At 43.8% G+C, this 20,845-nt stretch overlaps 1 protein-coding gene across 1 annotated transcript in view; it reads left to right on the top strand.

Moving 5' to 3' along the window:
- The window catches only part of DNAH11 (dynein axonemal heavy chain 11), a 3,435,931-nt gene that overhangs the window by 385,464 nt on the left and 3,029,622 nt on the right, over positions 1–20,845 (top strand). The window contains exon 6 of the mRNA XM_086939827.1: positions 14,674–14,885. Coding sequence (XP_086795953.1) covers positions 14,674–14,885 — 212 coding nt within the window. The remainder of the gene's footprint in view (positions 1–14,673; positions 14,886–20,845) is intronic.

Raw genomic sequence — 20,845 nt, 5'->3', positions numbered from 1 at the left:
CCTACCCAGGAAGGGGCCTTGACCGCCTTTCCTTTCCTTTCGGCGGCCCATCCTTAGAAGGGACCGCCTCCCCGTTGAGGGGCCAATGGCCACCTCCCTCGAGCGCTCCCATCCGTAATGGGTGACGCCCACTCATAGGGATCTTCCAATTAGTGCTCACCGATCATGACCTTACCGCCCGACCAAAATAAATACGACAATTCTAAACTAAATGACTAATTTACTTAAAACAGTAACAACAACTACTTTATTAAAAGCATGCTTACTGATCAAACACTAGAGCAGGATTACTTTATTTACAAAACATACCACAAAGTGAACATTCTTTATTGCATATTCAAATATCACGATAATAATCTCAACCTGTAAACAAAAATTAGAGTTATCACATCAAACTTTATTCAAAACCACTTGCTGTCCACAGGGGCTGGTGGGTGGGTCAAAATTGGCTCTTCGTTCCGTCTCGAGCTCACGTGCAGCGAGGAGGTGCAGCTTCAGAGCACAGGAACAAGAGGATGCTTTCTTGGCTTGTTGCTCCTTTTATCCGTCTTCAGTGCGGGCGTAAACCCGCCCCTGCCTGCCCCAAGGGCGTGGCCGGCCGCGTCAGTGTCTAGGCCAGCCCACTCTAGGGCGGGAAAAAGGCGCGCCCCCGGCTACGCCGCTTCGGGCATACCAGCCGAGGCTCGCCTCCCGCCCAAGATGGCTTCCCGGGGGGATCGTGGTACTCCGCCATACATTCGGGGGGACCGAATGGTCGCCCCTTTCCATATGGCTGAGATACCCGCCACCCCCTCTCAACACAATCCCCAAGGATGGGAAACCGGAAACAGTTCTGAACTTTTGGAAGACGGGAGGGAGTGACCCTCCCGGCCGTATTTATTAAAATATCAATCAATCAATCAATCAGTGACACTTATAAAGCGCGCTACATACCCGTGGGGTCTCAAGGCGCTGGGGGGGGGGGGAGCCGCTACTGCTCGAACAGCCAGGTCTTCAGCTTCTTCCTGAAGGAGAGGTGGTCTTGGGTCAGGCGCAGGTCGGTCGGGAGGGAGTTCCAGGTCTTGGCGGCCAGGTGGGAGAAGGACCTTCCTCCTGTAGTCGCTCTTCGGATGCGGGGGACGGCGGCGAGGGCGTGGTTGGCTGATCGGAGGTGGCGTTTGGGAGCGTAGAAGTTGACTCGGCTGTTGAGGTAGCTCGGGCCTTGGTCGTGTAGGGCTTTGTGTGCGTGGGTGAGGAGGCGGAAGGTGATTCTTTTGTTGACGGGGAGCCAGTGAAGGTCTCGCAGATGTCCGGAGATGTGGCTGGTTCGTGGGATGTCGAGGATGAGTCTGGCTGAGGCGTTCTGGATCCGCTGGAGTCTCTTCTGGAGCTTGGCGGTGGTCCCGGCGTAGAGGGCGTTGCCGTAGTCCAGTCGGCTGGTGACGAGGGCCTGGGTGACGGTCTTCCTGGTCTCGGTGGGGATCCACCAGAAGATCTTCCGTAGCATGCGTAGGATGTTGAAGCATGCCGAGGAGACGTTGTTGACTTGCCTGGTCATGGAGAGGGAGGGAATATGAAACAAAATTAAAACATTAAAATAACAGTTTCATATTATGTACAATTTCATTACCACATTGCGATGTTTGGCTAACCTTAACATATTCTCTAATACAAAGGTTCTCCTAGCCGAACTAACATCCTACAAAACATTAACTTGAAATTTTGAAATTGTACATCCTAACGTTTAAGGGCCAACGGCAAGGTCGTAACCGGTGTCAAGATCCCTAAACCAGAAATATCCCCCTCACTTGTGAGGGGCGACCGCACAGAGGTGTACCTCAAGTGCAACTACCAATTTCCCTTGACTTGACGGGGGCCCCACTAAACTCGACGCCACTTAAAGGTCGTCCGAGGACTCGTGTGAGGTATCTAGAAGGTAGCGTAGACCCCCCCCCAAACCCCACACACTTACCACATCTGCCGTCGCAGATGTCCTGGCCCCGGGAAATTCCACAGGAGGGGGCTGTAGCCCCTCCTACCCAGGAAGGGGCCTTGACCGCCTTTCCTTTCCTTTCGGCGGCCCATCCTTAGAAGGGACCGCCTCCCCGTTGAGGGGCCAATGGCCACCTCCCTCGAGCGCTCCCATCCGTAATGGGTGACGCCCACTCATAGGGATCTTCCAATTAGTGCTCACCGATCATGACCTTACCGCCACAGGCCGGATAGTTGACCGGCTATCCGGACCCCCCACAACACTCCTACCTAAAGGTCATGCCGTAAAGTCTTTAGCCAAGCTATCAAGTCTCCTATGAGTAACTCGTTCCCCACCCGGGACAAATGAACACCATCCCCCAAATATATACTGTCACCAGTAATACAACCATGCGAAATAGAATGCAGTGTATTGGAACGGAACAATCTACTCACTTTGTTATTAATTTTCCTCACTGAATGATTCAGAGCAGCAACAGAAATAGCCCCCCGCCATACTTTTCGTGGGATCATATGGGACCATGCAATTGTGCACCCTGGAACTCTCCTCACTAACCAACTTACAGTGGAAAGCATCGCCTCAAGAAGAAGTCGTCTACCAGTGGTGACCAAATCATTGCCCCCCAGATGTACTATGACTATAGACGGCGGTGACCTCGTCCGCCCTAGCAAACCCTCGAAAAATGATTGAAACTGGTCAATACAGAGTCCGCCCCTTCCGTAGAAGGACACACTGTACCCGTATTCCCCAGCCACGTGAATCATGTCACCTGCTTTGAATACGTCAGCGGCACGCCTCACGTATGAGTGGCCCACGACCCACACCTCCTTTTTCACAGCCGGTGATGTTTGACCGCTGGCCCGGTGTTGGGTCGACTGCATAGTCCGCCCCGCCTCGTAGGCTTGCGCAACTGAAACCAAAGAAAACAAGAAGCGTGAGTACATCATTACAGCTTCACAACATGTGCAACCGCACATACCTTTTATAACAGTTGGAGGACCAACGCCCCACACGTTTAACTTGTTCGACTTTCAGACCCCTGGCTGTAGCCTCTGTAGCAGCCCCTATTCGAAAAGAATGGGTCCCAAACTCGCCCGGGTTCAGGCCCGCAGCGGCAATCGACATCGCAAGCACCCGCTGAAACTGAAACCTCGTCAGTGGGGTGGCGTCAGCGTGCCTCAACAAGGTCCCCCCCCATGATGCCACCCTTTGTGCTAAATATTCCTCTACACAACTCACCGGGCACATGGAGGACCCGGGAATCCTCTGTATGATTATGCAGTCACCCATCGCACCCTGATCGGTCTTGGACCTGACAAACGAGACAGTCATTGTCCCCCCTCTAACCTGGACGTGCTCTCGGCACAGTCCCCCCATCACATCCTGCTTGTTCCTTGCCACTAGTTCGCTTACCCGCATAGCCCCATGGAATGCCAGCGTAAAAGCGGCTCGGAATAACACTGTTTCATACTGGGATGAACATGTTGCAGGGAGTATGGATAATAACAGGGCCAACCTATCCAAACCTATCGGGCGCCTTTCATCTACTCTGCGACCCTCAAGGCGTTGCCACCCACGTAGCGCTTTTTGCACAACGAAAGACGCTGTCGGGTCCTGGATCCCATGAGCCCTAGCCACAAAGGAAATGGCGGCCCGATGCCTCTGGGCCGTAGCCACTGATTTGCCTGCCTGATGTAAAGACAGCAGGAATTTCACTACCAACTCCTCCTGGCCCCAAAGCTCCCCTCCAGAAGCCCCCAAAAAGGCCCAATAGGAACGGAACGCCCCTTCATATGCCTTCCTCGTCCTGGGTGCTAAACTCTCTCCCACGAGGTTACGAAGTTCGGGGCACCGAGAGACCAGAGAGCTTCGGGAAAGGGTGCCGCCACCGGGTCCGCTGTGGGCCGAAAACCCCAGAAGGCCTGCATACGAAAACGAGAAAGCGCATCAGCCGCCTGGTTCTTCACCCCCGGCACATGTCTTGCCCTAAATAGCACATTCAATTGCATACATAGTAATACGATTTCCTTGAGCAATCTCAGAATCCATTTGCATCGTGCTGCCTGGCTATTGATACACTCAACCACGGTCATGTTATCAGACCAGAATACCACAGAGTGATCTCTGAACCCTTCGGGCCAAGTTCTCAGGGCCACCAGAATGGGGAAAAGTTCCAGGAAAGCAATGTTACTTGTCAGTCCACTATCATGCCACCATGACGGCCATTTTTGTGCCGACCACTGAGTGCCGAATATGGCACCAAAACCAATGCTCCCTGCCGAATCTGTCCACAGCCCCAGCTCCTCAGAGGAAACCGCTGGTTTGTTCCAGACTATTCGACCATTGAAATCCGCCAGAAATGCCAACCAAATGCGCATGTCCTGGCGAACCTCTGCCGAGAGCCTCGTGCGATGATGACCCTCCTTCAGGCCGACCATGGCTTGTGCGATCGAGCAGGAAAAGGGGCGGGCCATCGGTATTACTCTTAGGGCAAAATTCAACTGCCCCACCAATTGTTGTAATTGATGCAGCTTAACCTTAGATTCACCTATACACGTTTGCAGGCATGCCCTGAATCTTAACACTTTGTCTCTTGGTAAACGGAAACAACCTTCTTCCGAGTCGAGCTCGATCCCCAGAAACTCGAGGCAAGTCGAGGGACCCACAGTCTTACCTGGTGCCAATGGCACGCCAAACTGATTCATCAAGACACAAAATTCAGTCAAAGCTTGACCACATTCCGGATCCCCGGCTGCCCCCAGAAACAGAAAATCATCGAGATAATGCATGACATGTTGAAACCCCGTCTTCTTTGTGAAGACCCATTGCAGGAAACAACTGAACTTTTCAAAATAGGCACAAGATATAGAGCACCCCATTGGCATACACTTATCCATGTAATAGTGACCCTGAAACATGAAACCAAGGAGACGCTGGTCGTCTGGATGTACCGGGAGCAACCGGAACGCTGACTCGATATCAGATTTTGCCATCAGCGCACCGGGCCCCAGGCGATTCAATATGGCTAGGGCCTCATCGAAGGATGCGTACCGCACCGAACACACTTCCGGGTCTATCGCATCGTTCACGGAAAGACCACGTGGGGCTGATAAATTATGTATCAGCCGAAACTCACCCGGGTCCTTCTTGGGGACCACCCCTAAAGGGGAACAAACAAAGTTAGCAACTGGTGGCACATTAAATGGACCGGCGACTCGACCTCGAGTAACCTCTTTCCCTATCTTTTCCTGTACCACGGTCGTATGCTGCAAGACCGATATCTGGTTTTTACATTTCGCTATACCCTGAAACTTCCCCACTGGGATGCGGAAACCATATGAAAACCCATCCCGCAACACCCCAGCGGAAGCGTGATACGGGTATTCGCTGAGCCAGGGAATCATTGCCATGGTATCAATCGGAGTAGGTAAAGGCGCCCCTCGGACTATGTCAGACCTGTTTGGCGCCTCCTCTACCCCCGTTATCACCCGTTTTGGCTCTGCACATGGACTCAGGATGGGATGATTGCCCACACCCACCACATTCGTGTCTAAATTTGCATGACCCCTGGGGCCTGGTACATTTACCCCTGTTAAAGTGCCAACAAATCCCCCTTTTTCCCGCGTTGCCGATTGGCCTCGAGTGGTTGTCGTTACTCGTACCTGATCGAAAGGGCGTCCCAGCATATTGGCGGGAGGATTCACCCACGCTACTCCCTATCAATGGCAATTTCAACATACCAGTATCTTCCATTTTGGACCAAGACACAGAATCATAACAATCCCAAGTTAAGTTTTTATCATGTTCTTTCGCTTTTCTGAAAATATTATCGTAACAGAACCATTGATTGCCCTCGTGTGATACAGAATACCCCATGATCCGTGACTGATAAATCGGCAATTCGGACAGCAATTCGGGCCTACGTTCACCCATGATGGATGTAAAAATCCCCCATGCTTTGCCCCAATTGCCAATGTTTTCATTTACCTTAAAGGCGGCCATCTTTGCGCGCCAAACACTCGGATGCATGAGCTCCTTCTGGCTCTTAACATGCTCCATCTCATAATGATCGGTAAGCAACGAGAAGATGTTTATATACTCCTCTGCCCATATCTTCTCTTTGACAGCCAGAGGGACATGTTGACCCAACTTTTCCCTTCGAGAGGGTGCAGACTCATCCCTCGCAATTGGCAATGGCCGCTTACCTGAACCGGAAGCTGTATCTGCGACTGGACCTGTCCCAGGTGGTTTCTCTACTGCCGCAGCCGGCGATGGTGCCTTCGTCGCTTCCCTTGTTTCACGCAGTTGCTTCATCAACACCTGCGCGTCGTCAGCCGTGGCGCCCTTGCTACCTTTACCCAACCACGCTGCTAATTGTGCTGCCAGCTCGGGCGGCATATCCTCCCCGGACACGGGGGTGACCACCACGGGAATCGGATTCCCTTCCTCCGGTACGGGAGTTGGTGCTTCGAGTGGGGTACAGGGAACCGGGATGTCTCCCCCAGCTGCTCCCCTTCTGGGCCTCTTGCCTTTTCCTCCTGGAGCTGCTCCTGCCAAAGGACGTTTCGGCCCCCCTTCCTCGTCTTTATCCGCCATTCGCCTTTTTAGGTCGGTCACCTCTTTCATAAGAACACGCAGCATCTGGTCGGTAGTCATTCGCTTTCCCGCCTTCTTGGGCATTCTCCGACAGAGTATCTGCAAAACAAACAAGAAAGATTAAAACGCTCAAAATTGGCTCTTCGTTCCGTCTCGAGCTCACGTGCAGCGAGGAGGTGCAGCTTCAGAGCACAGGAACAAGAGGATGCTTTCTTGGCTTGTTGCTCCTTTTATCCGTCTTCAGTGCGGGCGTAAACCCGCCCCTGCCTGCCCCAAGGGCGTGGCCGGCCGCGTCAGTGTCTAGGCCAGCCCACTCTAGGGCGGGAAAAAGGCGCGCCCCCGGCTACGCCGCTTCGGGCATACCAGCCGAGGCTCGCCTCCCGCCCAAGATGGCTTCCCGGGGGGATCGTGGTACTCCGCCATACGTTCGGGGGGACCGAATGGTCGCCCCTTTCCAATAGTGCAGTACGTTTAAACAGTTGGTCGGAATGGTCAAAACATTGAATACAAATTAAAGTGTGGGTTGAACAGAGCAAATAGCAGCTCACCACAATTAGAAATGAATTCAAAACCGGAAATGTAATTTCCCATATGATACCAGCATGAAATGCGATTGTAATTCAAAGCATTAGCGGGTCATTCAATATTACTTATTGGTGGTGCTCATAGGTGTAGGAGAAGGAAGATTTAGGGTAGTGATGGTGAGTTGACAGGTGAGGGACAAGGGAAAGGTGTTTGTGACACGAAATACAATACTCAGTATGTAGAAATAGACCTTTACAGCCTATATAGGGTCAATTAGTTCCTATATATACATTGCTCATAGGTGTACTTTCAAGTCAAGGTAAGAGAGAAGAACCCTCGTGTTCCAGGGAACAGGGTATTATGTGACCAAGTAAGTCTAGAGAAAATCCCTGGAATAGTACTAGAGATTGCAGTGTGCAAGGGACAATTGCTCTTTTGTGTCCAAAACACCCATAAGCATATTATTAAGGGACACACCAAAACCAAAGTATGACGTTTACAGTCTTTTATTAAAACGAAAATATGATATTAAAATTTCAGAAAAAATCAATCAATTCTTCTGAAAACATACAGTGTCAACAATGTAAATTACATTTCATACTAATAAAAATGTTATTTTAAAAACACATAAATAAAATTTCTAAATTAAAAAAGAAAGCTACATAAGGATCTAAATGCGGAACAAATACAGTACAGTACAGTGATATCAATAACACAAAGTATACAGAACAAAAACACCCCAATAATAATACTCGCTCGAATGTTGTTTCGACCAATTTAGTGGGATCCAATAGCCTTACTAAATTCGCATATTAATACCACAGTTGTTAAATTTGCATATAGTTGGTATCTTCTAGGCTTTGTTGGATTCTCTATCTTTCTGTGCGTCGACGCGTTTCGGTGTTAGTACCATGGATACGGTCACACCTTCCTCAGGACAATTAATAGTGGGGTCCTCAGTTTCACAAAAAAAGGTTTTCTTTCTGTGTATTAAAGAGATATCTATCATTATGGTACACCAGAAATTTTAAATTATGCCTCGATGGCATTAGCATCTACACTTCCATTCTAATGTGAGGTTTTCCTATAAGTGTCATATGTAAACTAATATATATCATTAGTTTTGCCGTGGATGTATATATTCCTCACTGTATGTGGGTCTCCCACCTTGAGTATATCTCTACGGTCTCCACATTTTGTTTTCTTGATATGACCATTATTAAAGCAAGAATACAAGATCGCAAACCATTTCTATAAAGGCATTTCTGACATGTTTAGTGCTGATAAATTAGTACAATTTTACAATACATTACACCTTTATGAGCCTCAAACCCTCCGTTGTACTTTGCTCAATGGCATATCTGGTATGGGTGTGTATAGGGAATCCCGTTGGTTCCTAATTTTTTTCTGGATATGATAAGAGTAAAGTGGCTCCAATGCTAGCAGGGTCTGTTTTTAATTAATAATTAGAGTTCCAGTGTTGACTTCAAGGATCTTCTTACTTAATGATAGAAGAACATTTAACATGATGTTTGATTTTTTGTTTTTTATTCTTTAGATAGATTCTATATATTACTAACCTTTAAGGATCTTGACGAGATGACACGATAGTGTACTTAAAGTCTCCCTTAGTGACCAGTTTCACTGGGTAATGGAGATGTCTCTTAGAGTGGGGAGTTATGGATCATTCTTATCTATTAAACATAATTATTGCAACAGTTACATTTCGGACTTATCTTGCTTTTTGTCCTATCTCTTATTAGCACTTTTGCCTGATGTCTATCTTACCTTTTACTAGTGAGTAAAGCGTTTTCCTTTATTCCGTGTGTTTGTAAATATTCTCGTGGTACCATCTGCTTTTCGGTTTCCACGTATAGATACTTTGCGGGTTGTATCTAGTAAAAGGTAAGCTAGCCATCAGGCAAAAGTGCTAATAAGAGATAGGACAAAAAGCAAGATAGGTCCGAAATGTAACTGTTGCAATAATTATGTTTAATAGATAAGAATGATCCATAACTCGCCACGCTAAGAGACATCTCCATTACCTAGTGAAACTGGTCGCTAAGGGAGACTTTAAGTACACTTAAAGGTTAGTAATATATAGAATCTATCTAAAGAATAAAAAACAAAAAATCAAACATCATGTTAAATGTTCTTCTATCATTAAGTAAGAAGATCCTTGAAGTAAACACTGGAACTCTAATTAATAATTAAAAACAGACCCTGCTAGTAGTGGAGCCACTTTACTCTTATCATATCCAGAAAGAAATTAGGAACCAACGGGATTCCCTATACATACCCATACCAAATATGCCATTGACCAAAGTACAACGGAGGGTTTGAGGCTCATAAAGGTGTAATGTATTGTAAAATTGTACAAATTTATCAGCACTAAACATGTCAGAAATGCCTTTTAGAAATGGTTTGCGATCTTGTATTCTTGCTTTAATAATGGTCATATCAAGAAAACAAAATGTGGAGACCGTAGAGATATACTCAAGGTGGAAAGACCCACATACAGTGAGGAATATAGACATCCACAGCAAAAACTAATGATATATATTAGTTTACATATGACACTTATAGGAAAAACTCGCATTAGGAGGGAAGTGTAGATGCTAATGCTATCGATGCATAATTTAAAATTTCTGGTGTACCATAATGATAGATATCTCTTTAATACACAGAAAGAAAACCTTTTTTTGTGAAACTGAGGACCCCACTATTAATTGTCCTGAGGAAGGTGTGACTGTATCCATGGTACTAACACCGAAACGCGTCGACGCACGGAAAGATGGAGAATCCAACAAAGCCTAGAAGATACCAACTATATGCAAATTTAACAACTGTGGTATTAATATGCGAATTTAGTAACACTATTGGATCCCACTAAATTGGGTGAAACAACATTTGAGCGAGTATTATTATTGGGGTGTTTTTGTTCTGTATACTTTGTGTTACTGATATCACTGTACTGTACTGTATTTGTTCCGCATTTAGATCCTTATGTTGCTTTCTTTTTTAATTTAGAAAATGGTATTTATGTGTTTTTAAAATAAAAATTTTATTAGTATGAAATGTAATTTACATTGTTGACACGGCATGTTTTCAGAAGACTTGATTGATTTTTTTCTGAAATTTTAATATCATATTTTCGTTTTAATAAAAGACTGTAAACGTCATACTTTGGTTTTTGGTGTGTCCCTTAATAATATGCTTATGGGTGTTTTGGACACAAAAGATTATGTATCCACAGGATAACCGTCTTGTTTCAACTGTAACTAATATATTGGTGGAAGGCAAAAAGAACATATAGAGCAAGAATCGTATTGAATGTTCAAAAAATTCTCTTTACTGTAACAGAAGTAGGGAGACAAATACAAATAAAGTGAAGCAAAATAAGTCATGAACAGAGATCAATCAAATTTGCACTACAGTTCATAACTGAAAACATCAACTCCAGGTGTTTAAAGACACAACCAAAATTAATTGATAAAGAAGGGTTGTGAATTGGTGACCGGGCAACAAAACAGGAGATGATGGAGTGTCGACGTTTCGGTCTAGGTAGCATTCGTCAGATAGACCATCATCAGGACGGTATTTTTTATGCAGGAAAACTCCCTATATAAAATGATAAATACAACATAATCAACAAATGATTTTTAAAAAAATTAATAGAAGTACATTCGAAAGAAATATACATTGATAGAGAAATACATGCTCTATACGTCAGATAAAACTCATGTAACCATCTAGTATCACAAAGGTTACTCCTTCCTAGTAACCCCTGAGAAACAATTACTAAAAGGAAAAAAAGGCAGTATAGACAAATTCATAAATCTGCTTGTCTTAGTTAGGTGGACCTAATGCGTTAAAATTTTTATATGAAAACCTCTACAATTATTACTTAATAAAAGAGAAACAGAAGTTCATTAAAAAAGCGGCTTGTCAACATTTTCGTTCGACTTCACATACAATTTGAAGGTATGATATTTGGTCTAACTTATCATACAAATCTTATACATGGTTATTGACTCCTACTGCTGATAGGACTTTATTTATTTATTTTCAGTTGAAGTTCCGTGTCGGACATTCTTGCCACACGTTAGTGCTGTGCCTGCACTCATATGCGACATCTTGGCCATATGCCATTGCTGTTTTCGTGCTCATAGAAAATCCACTGTAGGATTCAAGGTGACAATACCAAATTAAACTTTTTGAATAATGTTTGGATATATGCACCATTTTCCGAAATGCAAAAGAAATGTTAATTTCAAATATGTGGGAATTTTGAAATGTTTAAAAATTGTATGTGAAGTCGAACGAAAATCATTTTATATAGGGAGTTTTCCTGCATAAAAAATACCGTCCTGATGATGGTCTATCTGACGAATGCTACCTAGACCGAAACGTCGACACTCCATCATCTCCTGTTTTGTTGCCCGGTCACCAATTCACAACCCTTCTTTATCAATTAATTTTGGTTGTGTCTTTAAACACCTGGAGTTGATGTTTTCAGTTATGAACTGTAGTGCAAATTTGATTGATCTCTGTTCATGACTTATTTTGCTTCACTTTATTTGTATTTGTCTCCCTACTTCTGTTACAGTAAAGAGAATTTTTTGAACATTCAATACGATTCTTGCTCTATATGTTCTTTTTGCCTTCCACCAATATATTAGTTACAGTTGAAACAAGACGGTTATCCTGTGGATACATATGAGTGTGTTACATATGTACGACTCATTAAGGATTTGAAATCTGTTTTAAACAAATCCCTTGTAGCACTCCTTGACCTTAACTACTTTGTGCCCAAGCCTACAAGGGTTGATTGGGTTTCCCCTGCCTTTAACATTGGACACAAAAGAGCAATTGTCCCTTGCACACTGCAATCTCCAGTACTATTCCAGGGATTTTCTCTAGACTTACTTACTTTCAATCAATACATTTGGTTCTATGAGCTTGTGAGTTTAGTAAGACGGTCTACACTTCGACCCCTGCGGAGAGGAGGGTGAGTGGGTGCCTCACATCAGGGTCTTGTGATATTACGTCATCCCTTTGTGATCATCAGATTGGCTCTCCTTGACTCCCTAATATCATAGAGTATAGCACGCCAACATGACACATGCAACATAATGCTGTCCCACAGGATGGAACCTCGTTTTCCCCTGCAGTGTACATTTCTTAATACTCACTCGCATACTAATTCTACCCGTGTTTTTCGGCTTGCTGAGCCTATTAAATCACAACTAACACTTAGACACGCCCTCCTGCTTTAACATTGGTTGAAGACATGGCGAGCCCCCGGGAACCATCGAGCGGCTGCACTGCGCGGTGCACGCACTCCGTGGCTTTCCCTTCATCTAGCGTGAGTTAGCAGATGCCAGCTCATTCATCGAGCCAATGAGCCGCGTTAAGGAGGTAAGAGCCGCGGACAGGCACACACCTATTCTCTTTTTAAATGACAAGACCACACTCGGTGCCTTTGGCAGATTCTTTCTAGGGACATAATTAAGCCTCGATTCACCGCCCTGTGTGAACTTTCGGTTGTTCAAGTTTTCACAGAATTTTACAACTAATCACTGAACTTCCGAACTATATTTAGATGCACGGCCTTAGCGTACACACAGTGTGACCCGGATACATACTTTCAAACGCAATGCCGGCATAATACTCAGCCTGCAAATCCCGTAATGTTTTTTACTCATGGATCCAGCACTCAGCGCGTCTTTATTAAAATGACCAGCAAACGTGCCCCTGTTCTTTCTGTTATAATGGCAAACACATATTGCATTACCGATTCCGTTGCGATAAGCCTGTAATGGTTTTTACTCATGGATCAAGCACACAGCGTGCATTTGTAAAGTGATCAGCATACACGCCCCGGTGCCGACAGTGATAATGGCATGCACATATTTCTTTACCGATTTCGTTGTGAAGCGCCACACCAATGAACACCGGAAAAGTGAGATAGGCTAGAATGGACTTGCTTTTGACTTATGCTTAATTTGAACGTACGTTTATTTTTACATGACGCTTTGTTACTTGACGCCTTTTGACCCACATAAATCCCCCTTTTTCCCTCCGACTCGCATCTGGATTTACCTGTGCCAGCATCAGGAGATACTTTCCCATTTGTTTGTTGAACTACTGTGAGTATCTTACTACCCGGAATTTCTCATTTCTTGAGGAATCCTATGTCTGACATGTACATTCACGTGTCCTGTTTTTCCTTTTAGTAACTCTGGAGCATTGCCTAAGCCCAACTTGGATTGAACGATAACCGTCTTTCCTAGCACAAAAGTAGGTTCAGTCATTACCCCCTACTATAATAGTTCACCACTTAATAGTATCAGGTACCTTCTCCTACACCTATGAGCACTACCAATAAGTAATGTTGAATGACCCGCTAATGGAGTGGGAAGGAAGGCAGGTAAGGGGAAGGGGGTTGGAAAAGAATGGCAGGTCAGCTTTTCTGGGGTGTTTTTTCCCATTGGGACAGGGATACATAACTGATGCCATGATATATATGGCTGCCCGATTACCTCTCGGTCACTGTCTAGCAGCTGAAATCTGTGGCAGATGATTTTGGGTGCCATACATAACATAAAATTATAGATGGGTAAGAAGTGAATTACCGGGATGTTTTTCACCTCTGTGTTCCGAGCGACATCATTATTCTAGTTATGTATTTGATGTCACTCAGAACCCCTCGGTGAAAACCAATCTTCTTAATTCACTGCTACCCATCTGTCATTCTATATGTTCAGTGCTTAATTTGAGCCGGTAGGTGCCAGTGGGGGCCACTGGCTCTCATTTTTGGGAACTGGCTCTTATTTTTTTTCATCGGATATTAACTGCCAGCAAAATAAAAATAAAAATTTGAAAGAAGAAGGAAGATAATGACAGTAAAACTGTCACAAAGGGAGAAAGCAGGAACCTGCAAGTATGAGATAAAATTGCAAGGAGTGTCTGATAGTGGATTAGAGAGGCTTGAGGTGAATTCAACACCACATAGCCATGCTATATGACATTTAAAAGCACCTGCTGAGGGATTCTGGTCCGAGATTTGAGCGCCCTCGCGCATTATTTTTACATTTCATTTTTTTGTTTTTTACAAATTAAGCACTGAAAGTTGTAAGTAATACACTTACCTTAATTTCCCTAGACACTCACACTATTTAAAGATGTTTTGGTCAACCCTCGAGAACGTATTTCTGTGTCAGTGTTTAAATATGTAAACTAGAAGTGAAACGCAAGCTGAACGCATTTTTTTCTTCTGTTCTGGTAGTTGATCGTCCGCCTGTGTCCAACTAGCGGAAGACATTTCCCAAACAACTGTGCTTTCCTAGCAGTTTTCTATCTGGACAAGTTTATCAAAGCCCCAGTTGTAGTGCACCTGTGTTTGTGAAGAGAACAATAGGGCGCGCATTCCTCACGCTGTCTGATGTCTTTTGTTTTTAGATGATTATAGATTAAACTGCATTCATTTATATATCTCGAACAACCGAGACCCTTTATAGATTCAGCAGTATGCGAGGAAAATTACACGTCTATTTTTCTCATTGTTTTTCTTGAAGCTCTTGTGGAAGCCAGAGATGTCGAGCTGCACCTGAGACCACTAAGACGACATATTGAGTCTCTCCGGGACACCGAATTCCCACGGACCCAAGTTTTAATTCCCCCTTTGTTTCACACCATCTGCCTGATCTGGAGCCACTCCAAGTTTTACAGCATTCCTGCACGGATGATAGTTCTCCTGCAAGAGTTTTGCAATTTGCTCATTGACCAGGTATAATCTGAATTGTTATGTGCAAGCAACGATAAATAACTATCAGTTAATATCAGTTATGAGACCAGCATGACTTTGTGAGCTTTATCAGTGTACTTTTTGGAGAAACCGAAAACTTCCAAAGATCTTGTTTTGTTCGCTGAAACATTTTGCGTACTTTTAAAGGCCGACTTTAACTGAGCAACTTTGGTTTCAGTAAGGCATTTGTTGTATGCTGTAGATCTCTTTGAGGAACTTGTTTTACATATCTAATTGCTTGTGTGCTGTTTTATGCAAATGAAAGTCTGCCACAATAAAACGTTCAGTGCAGCATTGTATTTTAAAACCAGCAGCTATTATTACTTTTATGCCACGTTTGTGTTACACTTAAACAAAATTACATTTTCAAAACTAGAAAGTGTGCTAAAAAGTGTTTTAAAGGTAAAAAAAAAAAAATATCATTTTGGCCAGATGAGCCGATGTGTGTTTTTTTTAACTGTAGTAAACACTCCGAATTTGAGTTTGATTCGCAAAAAAGGGGTTTCCTAGGGATATCAATCCTATTTTAGGAGTTGGTGACATTTTACAGATTCCTTAAATGGCACTTGGCCTGAATATCAATTCGGTATTTGAACAGGATGTGTCTGAGTTCCCTTCCAAATACCAAATCTAACCTATGTATCGGTGGGTTGTGGCTGTTATTTTGGTCACAAATCATTGAAAAGTTACCGACACTCCCCACCTTTAGGTTGGGTAGTAGCTCATTTGGAAAGGGCATAGTGTCTTTTTATCCCCTTGTGGACTGTGGTCAGTGTCATGGGGAGTAGGCATACCCTCATTAAAAAAAAACATATTTTAAACCAGCTCTTCTCCGTTAGGGACAAACTCTTCATCATTGCCGAGCAACCAGGTTGTAGGTAGGCACATGATCGATATGTGGCTAGGATGCAACCATAACAAGGTGCAATTTCTGGGTTAAACAATGCAGGGTAACTGAGGGTAAGTTGCAACTTGCTTAAACACAGGGAGACCTCATCATATGCACCACGGCAGGAAGGGCTTTACGGGGCAGAAAGCTAATAGAAATACAAACTGGAATCAGTTTAGAATTTGCTTTTCAGATATGCTGTACGCACAGTCTTTATATTATGTGAAATAGGCACACCAGCTGTTTCATGTGACCGTGAAGTACATGTATTGCGGCTCAAAGAAAGAAAAAGCTTAGCACAAGTCGTCCTAGTGACAAGGAAATTAGAAGACTGTATAGACAAGCAATCTTCACCTGAAGGTGCAATTACCTTAAAATATATGCTTTGGGATGCCGTGAAAAATGTTTTCTATAAATAACTGGTCCTTGAGGAAGCATTCAGCTTGTGTTCTACAGCATTCTGCGTGTGCACGCATATATGTGTTATATATATATATATATATATATATATATATATATATATATATATATTCACTGAAAAAACCATAGGTTTCACACTAGTTATAGTTAGGAATTAGCATTTAAAAAACCTATTAAATTCACTGAAAAAAACATAGGTTTCACACCAGTTATAGTTACCTGGAAATTTTACTGGCGTAAAACCATTGAAATTCCCAGTTATAGTTAGTTGGACTCACTATAACTTGCGCGTGTAAGGCACTGCTGATTTGGTGGGGGCGTTACTTAGCAGACAGATGCATCAATGACTGACTCACTGTTTGTATGTGTTTTGAAGACAGCATATGTGCCGGACTGTATGAGTGAGTGAGTGTGTATATGTATGTGTTAGTAAGTGAATGACTGTCTTACTAGTGTCTTTATCAGTAACTACATATGTTTTAATTTAGTATATGTGAGTATTGGTGTATATAAGTGAGTATATGTGAGAGTCAGACATTGAAAGAGTTCTTGTTTAAATAGGTATGTGTTTCTATAAGTGATTGTTTAAGAGAGTAAGTATGTGTAAGTTTCCTTAGAAGTAAGGTGGTAGTGTGTGTATAGCTGTAAATGCAAAACAATGGATGTTCAATATTTTATTTGCATGTGTGAATATGTGTGTGAGCAACTTATGGAAGACTGTCGGTGTGTTAACAGATGTATAGGTGTCTCACTACATATGATGAGTGAGTATATGTATGACTGACTATATAGAACTGTTGGTGAATGAGTGGATGTGTATGTAAATGGTGGAATTACTGAATTGGTTGTTGTAACTGGTATAGGTATCTCCACTTTTTTGAAAATGTTAGTTTCTATTTTTTAATATTTGTTTCAAGGGTTACTTTACAGTGGAAGGAGGTCAGTCTCTCTCTCACAAGGATGATGTCATCAGTGATGTCATGAGTGATGTCACTGACCATGTCATGAGTGATGTAATATGTGATGTCATCAGCAGTGCATTACACGCGCAAGTTATAGTGAGTCCAACTAACTATAACGTGGGAATTTCAATGGTTTTATGCCAGTAAAATTTCCAGCTAACTATAACTGGTGTGAAACCTATGGTTTTTTCAGTGAATTTCAAAGGTTTTTTAAATGCTAATTCCTAACTATAACTAGTGTGAAACCTTTGGTTTTTTCAGTGAATTTCATAGGTTTTTTAAATGCTAATTCCGAACTATAACTGGTGTTAAACCTATGGTTTTTTCAGTGAATTTCATAGGTTTTTTAAATGCTTATTCCTAACTATATATAGGGCCTCAAACCTATGAAATGTAATATTTTTTATAATGAATCCTATATTGTATATTTATATAATACTTTTTTTTTTTGCCCTGGAGCGCTCCCGGTGCGCGCCCCGGTGAGCGCACAGTTTTTCGGCGCGCACCGGTGAGCATCCCGTTAGCGCTATTGCAGCGAACGAAAACATCATTGTGACGTATCGCGTATTTATTTATTTATTTATTTACAAGCTTATATAGCGCTGGAATCGACTCCATCAGGAGTATCTCTGCGCTTTTGGGCCAGTCAACAAATACAGAAAAGAACACTAATAGGGATTAGATCTCATTTTTAAATAAGACAGTTTTGAGAAGTTTTCTAAACTGTATGTGAGAGGGGCAGATCCTGAGATTTAAGGGGAGTCGATTCCATAGATTGGGTCCAGCTACGGACAGTGCTCTGCCTCCGTGTCTGGTCTTTTTGACACGAGGAACCACCAGTTGGTGGCTTGTGCTGGATCTAAGTGGCCTGGACGGGATGTAGGGAATGAATTTCTGTCGCAGGTAGGTAGGGCCTTATCCATTTATGTTTTTATGTATTATACAGCAGATTTTAAATTTTACTCGCTGTCGTATGGAGAGCCAGTGGAGTTTTTGTAAAAGAGGTTTGGATGCTGTTCTTGGAGGGGCATTCAGAACCAGGCGCGCCGCTGTGTTCTGGACTACCTGAAGTCTGGCCAACACTCCCTCGTTGGCAGATAGGAGCAGGCCGTTGCAGTAGTCAATACGACTTAGAACCAGGGCTTGCACTAAGGTCTTCCTAAACGTGTCAGGCAACAGAGGGAAAATTTTTCGTAGCATGCTGATGACATGAAAACATGAACCTGCAACAGTGTTAGTGTGTTGCTTTAATGACAAATCCTGATCGAGGCGGATCCCCAGGTTTTTCACGACCTGTTTGGGTTCTGGGACCACACCAAGATCAGAAGGCCACCAGTCTGGAGCCCATAGAAGCTTGGCTTCGCCAAATAGCATGAGTTCTGTTTTGCTAACGTTGCACTGCAGATAATTAGTGGACATCCACTGTGCAACGGCCTTCATACCAGCAGAAAAGGAGTTTTTTATTTCAGTAGTGAGAGTTTCAAAAGGGAAGAGGAGCTGCGTGTCGTCCGCGTAGGATACGGGGATGAACCCAAATCTTCGCATCACTCTTGCCAGGGGAGCCACATAGATGTTGAAGAGTGTTGGGCTCAAACAGGAGCCCTGTGGCACCCCTTTTGAAATCTCCACCTCTGCTGAGCGGTGAGCACCCATGGTGACAGTCTGGGTGCGCTCAGTTAGAAAACTCCTTATCCAATCAAGGGCTCTGTTCTTAACTCCTACGTTCGACAACCGGTCAATAAGGATGTTGTGTGACACGGTGTCGAACGCTGCCGACAGATCTAGTAACACTGGAATCACGGAGTAGCCTTTGTCTTGAAGCATATGTAAGTCATCGGTGACAGACAAGAGGGCAGATTCCGTGCTGTGTTAAGGCCTAAACCCAGATTGGGAGTAATCAAGGCCTCCATTGTTTTCCACATACTGTGAAAGATGTTGATTTACATGTTTTTCAGTCAGCTTGCTCAAAAACGGAAGCAGAGAGATGGGCCTAAGGTTTGTTAGTTCCGTCCATGGAATAGCGGCATTTTTTCTAATAGGCCTGACTAACGCCTGTTTCCATTGTCTTGGGACAGTGCCAGATTCAAGAGAAAGATTAATGAGTTTTTCCATAGAGGGGCCTAATACCTCCAGCAAAGAGGGCATAAGTCTGGCAGGGATGGTATCATTAGGACTGCCACTTTTAATTTGAATGGTGAGTGCTGACAGCTCCTTAGAAGTTATAGGGGGAAAAATATCCAAAGAATGGTCATTATGGTTACTCTCTATTTCATATGAAGCAAAATCTGCCTCACAAGTCATGATTTTGTTAGAGTGCATGATTTTCGTGTAGATCAGATCTATCTTGTTAGAGAAGAATTGGGATGTCTCATCACAAAGTTTTTGAGATGAGCCACGTCCGTTTGATACGCACGACATAAGCGCACCCGGAAGCACTCGAGCGAAAACGCGACGAGCCCGGGGCGCGCGCAGCGTAAGCGCGTCGGGTCATGTGACCTGAAAATAACACTTTTTATTGGTGCAGAACAGTTTTGGTTTCTAAATGTTGAAAGCCGGGTCAAGTGACCTGAAAATAACACTTTTCATTGGTTCAGGACAGTTTTTTTTTCCAAATGATGAAAGACCCCACCTTTTTTCCTTATTCTGACTTTGTCCTTTGACTGAGGAAGACCTGTTTGGAGATCTCTGAATAATATTTTGTACTTTAAAATGGCTACAGTAGCAGCAGCAGCTGGAGCATCTGCACCACCACCGCCACCACCACCACTAAGAGGACCACCACAACACCACAGTGGTGGAGATGAAGAAGAGGAGGAGGAGGAGGAGGAGGAGGAGGAGGAGGAGGAGGGAAGTAGGAGATTCCTACCAGAAGACAATACCCCATATAGGCCAAAGCAGCACATTGTATGGGAGTTTTTATCCATCCCAGAGGGCAAGAAGAAAGTGAATGCGCCAAAATTGACTTGCCTAATCTGTAACATGGAACTTTAAAGGGGGAACCCTAATAAAAAATACTCCTTTGGCAATAACACCATGATTCGGCACATGCAGCGCAAGCATCCCAACAACTATGCTGCGGCAGAGGTGAGAGAACTGGCCAGCAACCCTCCCCAATCTTCACCCAGCACATCCAAACGAAAGCAACCCACTCCATCGGGACCAGAGACAAGGGGGATGGTCCGAGACATACAACCACAGTTTGAGGAATACAAGATCTCTTTTATATTTTGTGGTAAGACCATCACCTATGGTGAGCAAAGCATAAAGCTCATCAACCGTGCTGGTGACAACCACAATTACCCCAAAAAACAATATTTTTTCCTTATTTTTTTTTTGCTCCAGTTGAGCCGTTTACAATTCCCTGTTTTTTGTTTCTCCCCATAAAAATAACAAAAAAAATATAAAATAGTTCATAAAAGCCAAAAAAGTACAAAATGTTCAAAAAAACTAAAAAAAATATAAAACAACAAAAAGAAGAAAAAAAACAGTTCTTTTTAGAACTACCTCCAATTAATAAAAAAAGGCTACATTCTTTTTTCCCCAAGGCACTCTCCCCGGTCCGCTCCCCGGTGCGCGTACCGGGCGATCCCCCGCGCAAATAAAAAAAAAATGTTTTTGTCCTGCGGGGCCCTTTTATAGCCCCCACATCAATCCTAGGGGGACAGGGGGGG

The sequence above is a fragment of the Lissotriton vulgaris genome, chromosome 10 (assembly GCF_964263255.1).
Source record: "Lissotriton vulgaris chromosome 10, aLisVul1.2, whole genome shotgun sequence".
Classification (NCBI taxonomy): Eukaryota; Metazoa; Chordata; class Amphibia; order Caudata; family Salamandridae; genus Lissotriton; species Lissotriton vulgaris.
Note: the sequence above shows the minus strand (reverse complement) of the source record. Positions and strands in the feature narration are given on the sequence as shown.